Below are 14280 nucleotides of genomic sequence, written 5' to 3'. Positions count from 1 at the left end.
AGTTATCTCCTGGCGGATGCTTCTCAGCCTCACCTGTGTCCTGTTGCCGTGGATGTGCCTCACGGGCCTTGCAGCCCAGGGACCCAGGCCCCAGTCCCGGGGTTTCCTCTGAGAGCCCTGTGACCTCACACAAGGCATCCGGCCTTTCCTAAACCTCGGCTCCTGGGTCTGTGAAATGGGTCTGATGACTCGCCTTCCCCAGGGCAGACCCCTGTTGGGGGTGTGTTTGTTCCCGGGGCTGGTGGGGAAAGGCACACAGACGGCAGGGGCTTACAGCCCAGACGGTGATTTCCTCGCAGTGCTGGAGGCGGGAAGTCCCCGATCAAGGCGTGGGCTGGGGACACTTCCTCCGGAGGCCTCTCTCCTGGGGGTGTAGACGGCCGCCTTCTCCCTGTGTCCTGACGGTTCTCCCTGAGGCCTCTCTCCTGGGGGTGTAGACGGCCGCCTTCTCCCTGTGTCCTGACGGTTCTCCCTGAGGCCTCTCTCCTGGGGGTGTAGACGGCCGCCTTCTCCCTGTGTCCTGACCGGTTCTCCCTGAGGCCTCTCTCCTGGGGGTGTAGACGGCCGCCTTCTCCCTGTGTCCTGACGGTTCTCCCTGAGGCCTCTCTCCTGGGGGTGTAGACGGCCGCCTTCTCCCTGTGTCCTGACGGTTCTCCCTGAGGCCTCTCTCCTGGGGGTGTAGACGGCCGCCTTCTCCCTGTGTCCTGACGGTTCTCCCTGAGGCCTCTCTCCTGGGGGTGTAGACGGCCGCCTTCTCCCTGTGTCCTGACCGGTTCTCCCTGAGGCCTCTCTCCTGGGGGTGTAGACGGCTGCCTTCTCCCTGTGTCCTGACCGGTTCTCCCTGAGGCCTCTCTCCTGGGGGTGTAGACGGCCGCCTTCTCCCTGTGTCCTGACGGTTCTCCCTGAGGCCTCTCTCCTGGGGGTGTAGACGGCCGCCTTCTCCCTGTGTCCTGACGGTTCTCCCTGAGGCCTCTCTCCTGGGGGTGTAGACGGCCGCCTTCTCCCTGTGTCCTGTGTCTTCTTTCCTCCTTTAGGGAGACCCGTCGTTTTTAACTTCATTCTCCTTTCAAAGACCCTCTCCAAATACGGGCCGTTCTGAGGCGTTGGGGGTGGAGGTTTAAGTGCAGGAACAGGGTTGGGGGACACGAGGGAGCCCATAATGGAGGGGAGCCCTGAGATTTTTATTTGAAGGGGCTTCTTTCAAAAAGGAGTGTAAAATCAAGAACACAAAACGTGCCGGGCCTGGAAGCTCAGGCCTTCCTGGTCCCCCCGCCCATGCCCCCAGGTCCCCGGGAGCATTAGGATGGCACACAGACCCCGCCAGGGGCCCACGCAGACACTCTGCCCCGAGCCCCGATGCTGGAGTGGATGGTGTCCGTGTCTTCCCCGTCAGCGTGGGCAACCTGTGTTCGGGAAGAGCTTCATGAAGGGGAATCCCGGTGATTGAACGGGAGGGATCAGCAGCTGATGAGTGCAATTTCCCGGCCAGGCTGGAAAGAGGTCCTGGACACCACTCCGCGGAGCTCTCTGTACCCCGCGAAGAGGAAACGGTCCCGCTGAGAAACGCGGCAGGCCGGCCTCGGCGCTCCCTGCCCGGCTCGTCCCTGGGGCCATGTCAGCGGCTCCCCGAGGGCAGCCACTGGGCTTAATGTGTGGCCCCTCCACGTGGGTGTCTGGGATGGGTCCCCAAGGTGGTTTCTTTCCCACTGTCACCCTCCCTGCCCCCCCAAGACCCGTCACTCTTTACCTCCCCCCGAGGGACCGGCCCGGAATTGCCGTCATCATTATAAACATCTTCAGGCAGCCCTTCCCGGGCCCAGAGGGGCCGATGCCCGCTGCACTATTGGGAAAGGTTCTAGGGAGTTCTGCAGCACCTCCAGAGTTGAGATCCTGCTTCCTTTCCTTCTTGGACTCGCTCACTTGGGACTCAGTTTTCCCACCCATAAAGGGGAAGGTGCTAACACCTGCCCTGGGGGCGTGGTAAGGTGGTGGGTCTCAGACCAGCCCCCACAGACGAGCAGAACCCAGGTCAGCCAGGAGCTTGCTAGAAAAGTGGGCTCTCGGGCCCTCCCCAGACCTGCAGAGTCTGAAGTTCCGGGACTGGGCTCTGTGATTTCCATGAACACGACTCCCGGGGGTCCTGGTGCACGTCGGACGATGCCGTGAGGCTGGTCGCGTCCCCGGCACACACAGGCACCACGTGGGATTCTGATACTTTGCGATTCGGACTTGTTCTCCTGGGGCCCCGGGATGCTGGAGCTGGTGGGCCGCGAGACAGCGGAGTCCACCCCTGCACACACAGAACGGGGGAGGCCACGCCGGGAGGGTGCTCTTGTGGGGTGGGGTCTGATGACATTTGGGACCCTGCTCCCCAGCTGGGTGTCCCTGGGCAGGCGGTCTCCCCGAGCTTCGGCCCATCCTCTGTCACATGGTCGCTGCGAGGATCATGGAGAGGGTCTGGCCAAGTGCCGGCCGGCGGTTCACCGTACGCGCCCCGTGAACCCGGGGCCCTCATACCTATGGTATCACGTAGAAGTCTGTTGCTCACCTCGGTGCCGTGGTTCCTGCACGTAGGGCCAGGTGACCTGTGCGGCTGTGTGGATGGTCTTTTGGGACAAGGGGAGCACCTTGCAGGCAGCCACTCTTCCATCCGTGCGTCTGTCCTTCTGATGCACCCTCACCCGTCAAGGGTCCAACGCTTGGCGAGCCGGCGTGATGGCCCAGGCACTGGAATCCAGCAGGGAACACGCGGCCTGATCTCTGCCCGTGAGGGCCGTGACATCTGGTGGGGCAGAGATGGCAGGAGACAGGACCAGTGCAGTCGCAGGGGCCCGGGCGTCACTGTTCTGCAGGGAGGGCAGGCAGCTGAGCCCATGAAGCAGGGCCCCCCCCCCCCGTCTCACTGTCTGGAGAGCCCTCCTCGGTGACGTGGGACCTCCGCAGCCCTCCGCACAGAGACCAGAACTGGGAAACCTCCCCAGAGCCTGTTCCCATTTGGGGCTGCGGGAACCAAGCCTGGGGCTGGAGGGTGGTCTGTCCCCAACGGCTGCTGGTTCCCGGGAGAGGTCCCCGTGAGTCCCCAAGGAGTCGCGGATGCCGGACTCTCTGGGACGGGGCACTGCGAACTTCATGCCCCTTCAGGGACTCCTCCGGTTGAGCAAGCAAACAGAAGCCTCCTGAGCAGAATTCTCAGCACAGAGTCCAGAAGTCAGTCTGGCTGCAAAGTAGCTTTGGTGTAGCGGTGGTCTTTTTCTAGAAGAGGATTTCCTGAGAGTTTTGAAAGACGTGTATGCAGAACTGAGGCCGTGTGGGAGGTCAGGAGTCTTCTGTCTCACACACATGTCCACCAAGCATTCGCAGAGGAAAGGAGAGGTATGAGGAAGGGCTCTCGACCTTGGGACCGGGCTGTGCTGGAATGTTCTCGTAAAGAAGCTGGACATCTGGGTGAATATCGGTTCAGGAATTTTTCCTAGACCAGGACTGTTTTTTTTAAAGACCGATTTCACAAGGAGATTGGGAACCACACCGGTGCTGGCAGATAGCATTCTTGGCCACTTGGTTTTAACAAACATAACCCGTACACAGAGGTGGATGGTCTATACGTATGTGGAAGGACTTTCATCTAAAAGTGAGTGTCGCATTTGTGGGCAGCGTCTTTGTGCCAGGCCCTGACCTCCTGGGGCACGTCCAGCACACGCTTAACCAAGAGCCACACGGGGTTCTAAAGTTTCTGGTAGACACAGTAACAAGTAAAAAGAAGGACAATTTAGAATATATTTGATTGAATGCATTGTATCAAAAGTATCATTTTAATGTCAATTAATAGAAAATCATTGAGAAGAAATAGGCACTTTTAAAAATAAGATCTTGGAGCTCAACCCTGTATGACACACAGCCAGCATCTCCGTCTGGGCGCCTCCCATCTCACGTGCCCAGTAGCCACTGTGACTGGTCGGCTGCTCTACTGGGCAGCTCAGCCCTGGGACTCGGAAGGGTTGGGTGTTTGAACATCCCTCAGTGTATCTAGAAACTCTGAGAAGCAGACACCATTAAGCTGTTGTTTCTAGATGTCACGAGCTCCTCCCTCTCCCCCAGGCTGGCCGGACCAAGGCTGGGTGTCAGGTTCCCACTGCTGGGCAAATGGGTGTGTTTCCCCCGCCCCACCCTCCAGGATCTGTACGCACAGTAGCTCAGCAAATCCCCCCAGCAGCCCCATGAAGTGGGGACTCCAGTTATCCCCACTTTATCAGGAAGGAAAGGGAGGCCCAGAGAGGTTGAGGGACTTGTACAAGGTCACCGGCCAGGAAGCCCCAGAGCCATGACTGAATCCAGGCCACCTACCCCCCCCCCACACACACACCTGTTCTCTTCACCAGCACATGTGATCCCTGAGCCTGGGGCACGGGCCTTGCCCAGGAGGGGTCAGGTGAGCCTTCAGGGCAAGGGCACACTTGTTTTTATCTTTGAAAGTTTTTTTTTTTTTTTTAAAGATTTTATCTATTTATTTGACAGGCAGAGATCACAAGCAGGCAGAGAGGCAGGCAGAGAGAGAGAGAGGAGGAAGCAGGCTCCCCGCTGAGCAGAGAGCCCGATGCAGGGCTCCATCTCAGGACCCTGGGATCATGACCTGAGCCGAAGGCAGAGGCTTTAAGCCACTGAACCACCCAGGCACCCCATCTTTAAAAGTTTATATTAGAAAAGAAATACATACTTAACCATTTAAGTAATAAGTCTTGCCGGTAGAAAAGCAGAGTCCTGCCCAGGTGCCCGGCTAGCCTCTGTTAATTGCTCACGTATAGCTTTTCAGGCCTCCTCCCCCAGGGCACATACAACCCGTACAAAATCAAGACGGAGATCATATACCACACACTGTCCTGAAAGTCTTTTCCTGAAAGAATATTTTTATATTTCACACAATAAGAGGAGGACTTGTGACAGGGTTTGGGCTTCTGTGGGGGTAGTGCCTTTGTCACCGTGCATGGACCCGCCGCACGCCAGGCACACGGTCCTTTCCCAGAGGGGCGATTGGGGTTCAAACAGCATAGGAAGGACTGTTTGCAGCCTCCACTGACTGAGCACCCGACCCGGGGTTGCTGGCACAGGCTTGCGTATGCCTCCCACTGTCCCTAAGGACCAGATGCTTCCATAGGCCCTGTTCTGCCGATGGGAGAACGGGCTCAGAGAGCAGGACTAACCAAGGTCCTAGGGATGAGGTCTGAAGCTGCGTCTGTCTGACTCTTGAGTTTTCCTGGAAGATCTCTAAACAGATGAGACTCTCGGAGACCAGGGTTCGGATCTTTGAAATAAACCAACAAAATATCTACACTGTATACAAACACCTACACGCATATACGTCTATAGGTGTATAGACACCTATACAAAGAAATGATATTTCTTCATAATTAAAAAGAAGTTGAACCCTGAATAAGTCACAGGAGGGCCGTCGCGAGTTCCTTTCCTGTAATCCGTCTGACACTGGGTTCTGTGACTCCGTGGGGCCAGCCGCCGGCTCGTGGGCAAGCCCATGGTCCCTCCTGGGACAGCCCACCCCGCGCCGGGAATGGTGTGCCATGCTGTCCTTGCAGTCTGGGTGGCCTGGTGCCAAAGGGCCATCGGTCCCTGCCTGAATGACCTCCACCCGCGGCTCCAGGATGCAGTCGGATGTTTGCGGCTCCTGAGGGCCTACAACCTCCCCCACCCCCCGGAGACCTGGGGTGGGCCGATGTCTCCCTCAGAGATGGCCGGCCACAGCCCGACTGCTCCAGATAATGGTTAGGGGCCTCGACGCACCTGGGTCCGCATCCCAGCTGCACCTGGAACAAGGTGTTCTGTTTGGGGCAAATTGCGTCATTACTCAGAGTCTTGGTTCCCTTTCTGTAAGTGACGAAAACCTTAGAGATCTCGTGGGGTGCCCTTGAGGGACGCACGGGGCGAGCTTATGTAAGGACCCAGGCGGCATCCTGCAGGCAAGCAGGGGCAGGCGGAGCCGCCGGCTCGCAGGGGTGCGTTCTGCTTCTCCCCCAGCCCTTCTGGAGGTCTGTGGGCTCTCTCTTCCTCTGTTCCTTCCTATTCTTCTTTTTAAAATTAGAGAAACCTCCAGAAACCATTTTAATTTTAAAATAATTTTAAGGAATTCATTTCAAGCGATTAAAATCTTAAGACATTTTAAGAAAATAATTTCTAGATGTAATTTCCAGTTATTTAAGAAAATAATTTCAAAATAATTTCAGATTTCAGTTACTGTCACTGAACATCCCACAGCCAGTGTCAGCGTTCCGGTGCGTTTCCTTCCGGATTTTTTTCTGTTCACAAACCCCTTCTTTCTCGTTTCCGTTTTGCCTGAAACGGATCAGACTCCCTGTATTGCGAGGGTAACTGATTTTTTCAGTCAGTAACCGTTTGAATGTGCTCCCAAGCCACGTCCCGCGTAGCCACGCCATCATTTCCGTGGCTGCACCCTCTTCCCTTGTGTGGACAGACCGCCCCTGGACGGACATCCGGGCTGTTTCCTTTCGCTTTGCTGCGATAAACAACACAGCAGAGAACATCTTTGCACCAGCCCATGTGCTTTCCGACAGTTTCTTAAGAGAACTTCCTTCCGGTAGACGGTCGCAGGGCCAGACCACATCTCTCTGAGGGGTTAGGCTTCTTCCACGGCAAGAATGAAAGCCCCTCCCCTCCCCACGCAAGGTCCCAGCTGATGCGATCCTTACCCATCACTCTACCCTCTCGACGCGCTGTCGCTCTGCATGACTCTTCGCTCGCTGGCCTCTCTTTTCTGGGGACGTGTTGAGACTAGCGCCTTTGCACCCACTGTCACCTGACCCTGAATCTCCCACCCCCCCATCTGCCATGTATTCCTGTGATGGGGGGGTCCCCTTGTCACTCGGCCTGTCACACAGCTGCTGCCTCCCCTGGCCTGCTCCATTCCCATCACCATGCGTCCCTCACCCCTGCTCTGCTCTGATCTCACCACCCTATGTCCCTCTTCCCTGCCTGGCTCCGGTCCCATTATTCTGAGCCTGACCCCTGTGCTGCTCCGGTCCCGTTATTCTGAGCCTCACCCCTGCGCTGCTCCTGTCCCATTAGTCTGAGCCTCACCCCTGCGCTGCTCCGGTCCTGTTAGTCTGAGCCTCACCCCTGCGCTGCTCCGGTCCCATTAGTCTGAGCCTCACCCCTGCGCTGCTCTGGTCCTGTTATTCTGAGCCTCACCCCTGCGCTGCTCCAGTCCCATTTCCTGGTGCGGTTTTGCTCCCAGGACCCGTCACTCTCTGAGATGAGCTCTTTGCCGTGTTTAGCTGTCACTTGCCACCCACAGTTCTTGCCCATGAAAGCAAGAACCTCAGCAGTTCTGATAGCCCCGCGTCCCCCGCACGCAGCCCAGTGCCCCGCACGTAGTAGGTGCTCAGCTGCACGCCGGCTGAATGACGGACACGTTGCTGAGTTCAGAGATGTGTTCAGAGCGCACTGAGGGATTTTTTCCCAATACTTTTTACAAAAGTTCTTGAAACCCTTTATTAAGATGGTCAATGCCTTTTAAGAAAATTGCCCGGATGTGCTGTGCCAACTGACGCTCCCTTCTGCTCTGTGTGGGAGTTACAACGAGCCCAAGGAGGGCATTGGGACCAGAGGGCGAGGCTTCGGAACGGAGGGTGCGAAGGCTGGCTTTCAGCTGATCAGTCACACCCCCTCCCTGTCAAACGCGCAGGGCCTCCGACTCAGCCAGCCGGACTGGGGCTCAGTCAGTGGTTGAGGCAGAGACAAGTCGGAACCCACCGACTTTTTCAGTAGCCTGACCAGCGGGATTCTCTGCCTGACCCAGGGGAGGAGCCCGACACGTGTCACACGGACACCTTCAGCGGCATCGCTCCATGTGTTAAGAAATAGACACCCCTTTTAGCAGGGTCTGCTTTTGCCTCTGAGGTGGATCGGCTCCTCGTTGGGGGTGCTCCGCAGGTACCGGGCTTTGTCCGGACGACAGCCTGCATGGCCCTCTTGTCCCGGGGTTTTTGGGGCCCTGTGGTGGGGAGACACGTCATCGATAGGACATAGTAGCGAGAGACACAGACCCTGCTGTTCTTCCCAGCATGGCTGACCCACCAGGAGGACTGGCCGAGAACCTGGTGGCTCTGGCAGGTTCTCCCAGGCTCTTCATTCAGGCAGAGGATCTGGGGAAGTCGTGCAGCCCAGAGGCCTGAGGAGGACCCTGGAACCTGAGCTTTCCAGAAACCAGCAGTGCAGCCGGGTAACCCCAGCCCCAGCATGGCCACGCTCTCCGTCTGGTGGGAGCTGCTGGCCTGGAGGCCAGTGGCCCAGCGTTCTGGTCTGTTTGGATGCCTGGCTTTTGCTCACGGCCCTGTCTTGCCAAGGGCTCCCATCGGATACCCGTTTCAAAAGTTCAGCCCTAGGGTAGCCAAGAACATAACGCTGCCGTGGGGAGAGGGGGAAAACAACCAGGAATTCCAAGCAGCCTGCTTCCCGAGGACTGCCGCCCTTCCCAAGCAGTCTGAGAGGGCAAAGGCCATCTGTCTGGTCCGGCAGCTTCAGCTGGAGGGGAGACTCTACAGGAAATCGTGCTTAAATCACGGCTCGGCTGTGAATCTTATGCTCCAACTCATTCATAATGAGCAGAAGGCAAGTTAAAACCCCATGTAGGTGCCATGCCCTACTTTTGAATGGCCAAGCACCAAAAGCTGGAGAGCATGCCGGGCTGGTGCGCGCGTGGGCTGGACTGGCCGCCTCCCCTCCTGTGGATGGGACTTGTCTTTGGGGGGGGGGGGTCCTCCACAGAGAGCGGCCTGGCGGGCTGTCCAGATCGCAGGTGCGGATGCGTGTCCTGCTGCCGGGCGTCCTGCCCCCTGGCGCCGATCTGTGGGAGCTCTCGTTTGCGTGTGGACAGGACGAGGCTGGGCTCTGTGGCATTGTGTGCAAGAACAAAATATCAGGGGCTCTTAGAGCTCCGTGAATAGGGACCCAGTTAGGTCTGTTGGAATACTTTAATAGGATATCATGCCACTGAACCCAGAGCACGGGGAAGCTCTTTGTGTCCCACGAGCTACAGGACTCGCAATGGGGGCTGGCGAGGACGCGGAGCCCCCCATGGGGCCCCCACATGCAGCCGGCGGGGAGGAGGTGAGATGGGGCAGCTGCTTTGGAAACATTTTGGCAGCTTTTACAAAAGGCAAGCATACATTTCACCTCCGGACCCAGCTGCACCGCTGTATATCCAATAGAAAATCGTGTCCACACGGGCGCACGTCCACGAATGTTCCCAGCAGTATTTCTCGTCGATGCCCAGGGTGGACAAAATCTCCATATCCATCAGCTGGGGAACCGGCACAGAAAACATGGCCTGTCCCTAGGATGGACTATTATTCAGCCATCAAAAAGGAGGCAAGTCCGGGTCGCGCTGCTGTGAGGGGCGAGCCTCAGAACCCTCCTTCCGAGCCAAAGCAGCCAGGTGCTCAGGCCACGTAGTGTGGGGTCCCAAGCACGTGACATGTCCAAGACAGGCAGATCTGCACAGAGAGAAGTCGCCGGAGCCAGTGGGAGGGGAACGGATTAAACCTGGGCATGAGCGATCTTTCGGGGTGATTATAATCGTCAGGAACTGCTTTGTGGCGGTGATTGCATAAGCCTATAAAATTTCTCAGAATCGCCGGAGTGTCCACGTACACAAGGGTGTGCTTCATGGCATGTTATACGTCAGGGCCGCTGGGGTTTCTCAATGCGTAGGTACGTATGTGTGTATTAGAGAGTGCGCCCATGCTGCGGGGAGGGGCAGAGGGAGAGAGTCAGAGGGAGAGAGTCTCCTGCAGACTCTGGGCTCAGCCTGGAGCCCGACACGGGGCTCGATCCCACGACCCTGAGATCCTGACCCGAGCCGCAATGAAGCATCGGTCACTGGACCGACAGAAACACCCAGGCGCCCCACCAGTAGAGCTGGGTTTTTTTGCTTGTTTTGTTCTCTTCTTCTAAAGGCTTCAGTTAGCTGAAGGATTTAACTCCTGCTTTGAGAGGGGCTGTTACTAGCTGTGTGACCTTGGCTGAGACCTTGCCATCTATCGCTTGTTTTCTCGCCCGCGAAACAAGGTCGCTAAAGCACCCACCTCTTGGAGAAGTGAGAAGGCGTGGACACAATGCTTTGCACAGTGCTGGGCGTCTGGGCCCCATCGGCGTGCTCTGTTTCAGTAACCACCACTTAGGTGTCACGGTTACGATGCCGTCCTACCGGCCGGTCAGCCAGATGGCCGTCCCAGCGGAGGTCGGCAGGTGATGCCGACCCCAGGCAGAGGTCTCGGAGGGCACACCCAGTTCAGAGAGACTGGGGCCGGCGGATCGCGGAGTTCAAAGAAAAGAACTTCACAACCCTGCCTGACCTAGATTCAGACCCAGGCCCTGTTGCGCAGAGAATGGAACTCGCCAGGTGTGCCTGGCCCGGGGCAGGAGCTGTGATTCCAGCAGCTGCTGGAATCCCTGGCGGGGATGGGGGCACCCGCTCTCCCTTCTCCGAGTGAGATCTCCTGATCTTTCGGTAACGTGCCCTCTGCCTTCTCTTGCAGCCTGAGGACCCCTCGAGACGGAAAGGCCTTCCGGATCTTTGCTGTCAGGCAGTGAATTTCCAGTGCCGGGGAGAAGGGGGCGTGCGTCTTCAAGAGGGCTTCCGAGTTTTGCTTTTTATTTTTATTTTGTCATTTTGGGGGGTGGGGGGTTGGGCTGGGGATATAGAGAGGCAGGAAACTTCCTCTGAATGGTGTTCAGTGTCATACTCTTGTGCCTTTGTCTCGAACCGCTTGGAGAAGCAGCCTCCTGGGGTCCCGGCCACACAGCTGGTGACTGGTCCTGCTGGGGCCGGGGTCTCCATCTGTGTGCCCTCTCCTCACGGGCGGTCCCCGAGGCGTTCCTCCCCGGTGCTCCTCGGTGGGCAGGGAGAAGGTTCGAGGCTCACAGAGATGGCAGGACTCGGAGCTCACGCCCCGGGGGAGGCACGCGAGGGTGGGAAGAGGCAGGGTGAGCGCCAGAAAGGCAAGTTTCAGGAATGGAGTAGAAGGTGGTTATTTAAAAACTTTGAAAACACAGTCCGTCCCTACCTATGGAGAAACATGGGTGTGACGTTTGCTGGTCAGACACATGGGCTGGAACCAGGAGGGCTGGGGGAGCGAGGCGTGGGCCCCGCCCTGGCCCCCCGTCCGCGCCGGCACCCCGCCTCCCGCGGGCTGGTTCTGTATGCAGCAGTGCTGGCTTACTTAGAGCTCCTTAGTAACTCCCGAGATGTATCTCTTGTCTTCGTCCCTCCTGTTGTCCACATGGCCCGTCTGTCTGCTGCCGTGACCTTTGGTCTTCTTGAGGACAAATGAACCAGGATCCTTTTGGGCCCTGTCCCTCCCACTGTGGCTCCTGGCCCAGCCCAGCCTGGGTTATGCGTCACCTTCCCCGCCAGGGTCTTTGCTCTGCGAGCGGTTCTGTTGGCAAACCACCCCCTCCCAACTTGGTTTTTTTTTTTTTTTTTTTTTTTGCTCCAACTCACGGTTTCTGTCGGTTCCACTGAGGCATCTAAGAACAGCCAAAGGAGGGCTGTCTTCTTGCTGCTTTCCAAAAGCAGCGGTGGACTATGCGGTCCCCCTGCATCGGCTGACCTAGTTTCTAGCCTGGGAGGGGGGGATTCCTGAGTACATTCCTCGCCCAGGTTAGCAGCTCTGGGAAGAGGAACGGTTTGTGGTTATGAAACCCTCCTGCGGTGTAATAGCAAGAGACAGAAACACTCTGGAAGGGTTTCTCTTCCTGTTTTTGTGGAACACGTCTTGCCAAACGGCTCTGAGGAACTCCGAGCTCTCTGGGTCCGGCTTTATAAAAGTACTTGAGGAGCCCAGACCCGCAACCCACAGTGAAACAAAATATCTTTTTGTAAATAGCATTGCTTTGCAGAGGCTAAAATCTCTCACTTTCGTGAACATAGAGTTTACGTCTGATTTCATCCTCCCTCGAAATATTTCAAAGGCAAAGGAACTAAGAGACAGTTTAAAAAAAACAAAAAACAAAAAACCCAAAACCAAACCAAACCAAACCACAGACAGAGCCAGACTAAGGTGGTCCGGACAAGGAAGTCTACCTGGGGAAGTAAGCCCGGTGTGCTGTCCAGAACATCCCTCCCTCCAGCACGCACTCCAGGTAAACAGCTTCCCTCCGCCACCTTTAGGAACTGGGGAAAGGCCATGCAAACCTTTGCTCCCCGGAATGAGCAGACCCGTTCCTCTTTTGTGCGCGGTGGGCTCGTAGTAATCCGTAGGTTTTGACAGTTCAGTCCCAAATGCTAGAGCACAAGAATTCGGTCAGCCTGTTGCTTGCATATCTAGTTACAGCCCAAAGATCTGAGTCCTTGGAAACTTCTGGACTCTAGGTGGTGTGCTGCTGGACGCTTGTTTCCTCAACCTCTTCTCGGCCACCAGGCTGTCACGGCCCGTGGCTCTGTCGAGACTGCGGGGTTGGGGCTTTTGGAATTTGTGACTGTCCAGGGGCTCTTTCCGGAAGCGTCCTTTCCGAGGGAGAATCTGAAATGTCTGGGGTGAGAGGTCCCCATCCTGGTCAACTCGAGGGCCCGGTCGCCGGACGCCCCCGCAGCCGCCGGGCTCACAGGATCAGCAGAGCAAGGCTGGAGCCGGAACGCGTGCTCCTGACCGTACTCTGCATCGTCATACAGCGGGAACCGCTTTTCTCCCGAAAGTGGAAACAAACCACCAAGCCCCTGTAACCGGAGACCGGCTCTCATTCTGTCCGTCAACCGTCAACAGGCCCCGTCGTGCCCTCGGCACGTCACCCACACGGAAAGCTGGTAAATCAGGCCAACAGTGTCTCTGGGTCTCTTGGCCCCAAAATGAAATGTCCTCGTTTCTTTCAGATTTCTGCCCCATCCCGCTCTGGTCGTGTATGTGGTCTGTAGGCTCACGCAGCCCGCAGCTTACATGTGTGCTTTTTTCTATGAAAAATGATGTATTTTACTACTTCCTGTGTACAAAAATTTACTGTAAGTGTGTGTGTGTGTGTGTGTGTGCGCGCGTGTGCACGCTTCGCACAAACAGGGACCGCGTTACTGTCGTTTCAATAAAACCCGTTCGATTTCTAAAGTGTTTCCGTGACGTATCTTTTTTGGACAAACCTGAACAGTTTGTGAAATAAAACATTTAAAACCTCCCTCGATGGCTCTTGGCTGTTGTTCCCGGCGCTTCTACCAGGAGCGGCGTCCCGAGGCAGGGCGATGCCGACCGCGGCCCTATTTTCGGGAGCCTCGGGGGGAACCTCTGCGCGGTAGGCCAGAGCAGATGAAGAAGCCGCCGGCCATGTGCGGACTGTGTGCGGGTGCGGTGGGCGCGGGGGCTTGTCAAAATGCGGATTCTGGCCCTGCGGCTCTTGGCTGGGAGCCTAGAGCCTGCGTGTCTCAGGACCTACGTGTGCACTGCTGGCCCCGAGAGCACACGGCGCATGTCCCGAGGACCCTGCCCGGGCGCCCGCAGCACACCAGCTCAGACCACAGAGATTATTCTTTCCTCGTTCTGGCGGCCAGAAGGCCGAGATCAAGGTGACAACAGGGTCGCTGTCTCTCGAGGCCTCGCTCCTTGCTTGCAGACGGCCACCTCCTCCCTGAGTCCTGGGCTCTGGGCGTGCGCCCCTCGTCCTTCTGGGTCAAGGCCTCACCCTTGTGACCCTCATTTAACCTTAATTAACTCCTGGGAGGCCCCGTCTCCAAATAGTCCTGCTGGGAGCCAGGGCTTCCCCATCTGACCTGGGGGAGGGAGGGGACAGCAGCCCCTTTCGGTGACTGCCGTCCTGTGTCCCTGTGTGTCCCAAGCCGCTTTAGCCGTGGGGGGGGGGATGGGTCTTGGGGGCTTGGCTCATCTCAATGTCTATCAACATCTCTGCCTTTGTGTTCTCATCCCCCGCTTATGCGCTTTCCGTTGGCGGTGGGGATAGCTTTCCTCTGAAATGTGTAGATTCAGGCTTTGAAAATGCTGATTTAAAATATCACATGAGGGGCGCCTGAGTGGCTCAGTGGGTTAAAGCCTCTGCCTTCAGCTCAGGTCATGATCCCAGGGTCCTGGGATCGAGCCCCACATCGGGCTCTCTGCTCTGCGGGGAGCCTGCTTCCTCCTCTCTCTCTGCCTGCCTCTCTGCCTACTTGTGATCTCTGTCTGTCAAATAAATAAATAAAATCTTAAAAATAAATAAATAAAATAAAATATCACATGAGCACTTGCCAGGCAGGATCGTAAAAATCACGGACATTGG

The 14280-nt window shown here is 57.0% G+C and overlaps 1 protein-coding gene across 1 annotated transcript in view; it reads left to right on the top strand.

The window, feature by feature from the left end:
• The window catches only part of CRISPLD2 (cysteine rich secretory protein LCCL domain containing 2), a 62414-nt gene extending 49225 nt beyond the window's left edge, over window positions 1-13189 (top strand). Inside the window, exon 15 of the mRNA XM_082712000.1 lies at window positions 10563-13189. Coding sequence (XP_082568126.1) covers window positions 10563-10617 — 55 coding nt within the window. The 3' untranslated portion in view covers window positions 10618-13189. The remainder of the gene's footprint in view (window positions 1-10562) is intronic.
• Window positions 13190-14280: the final 1091 nt, after the last annotated feature.

This window comes from Mustela nivalis (assembly GCF_964662115.1).
Source record: "Mustela nivalis genome assembly, chromosome: 18".
Lineage (NCBI taxonomy): Eukaryota > Metazoa > Chordata > Mammalia > Carnivora > Mustelidae > Mustela > Mustela nivalis.
This window is presented reverse-complemented; position numbering and strand designations above follow the sequence as displayed.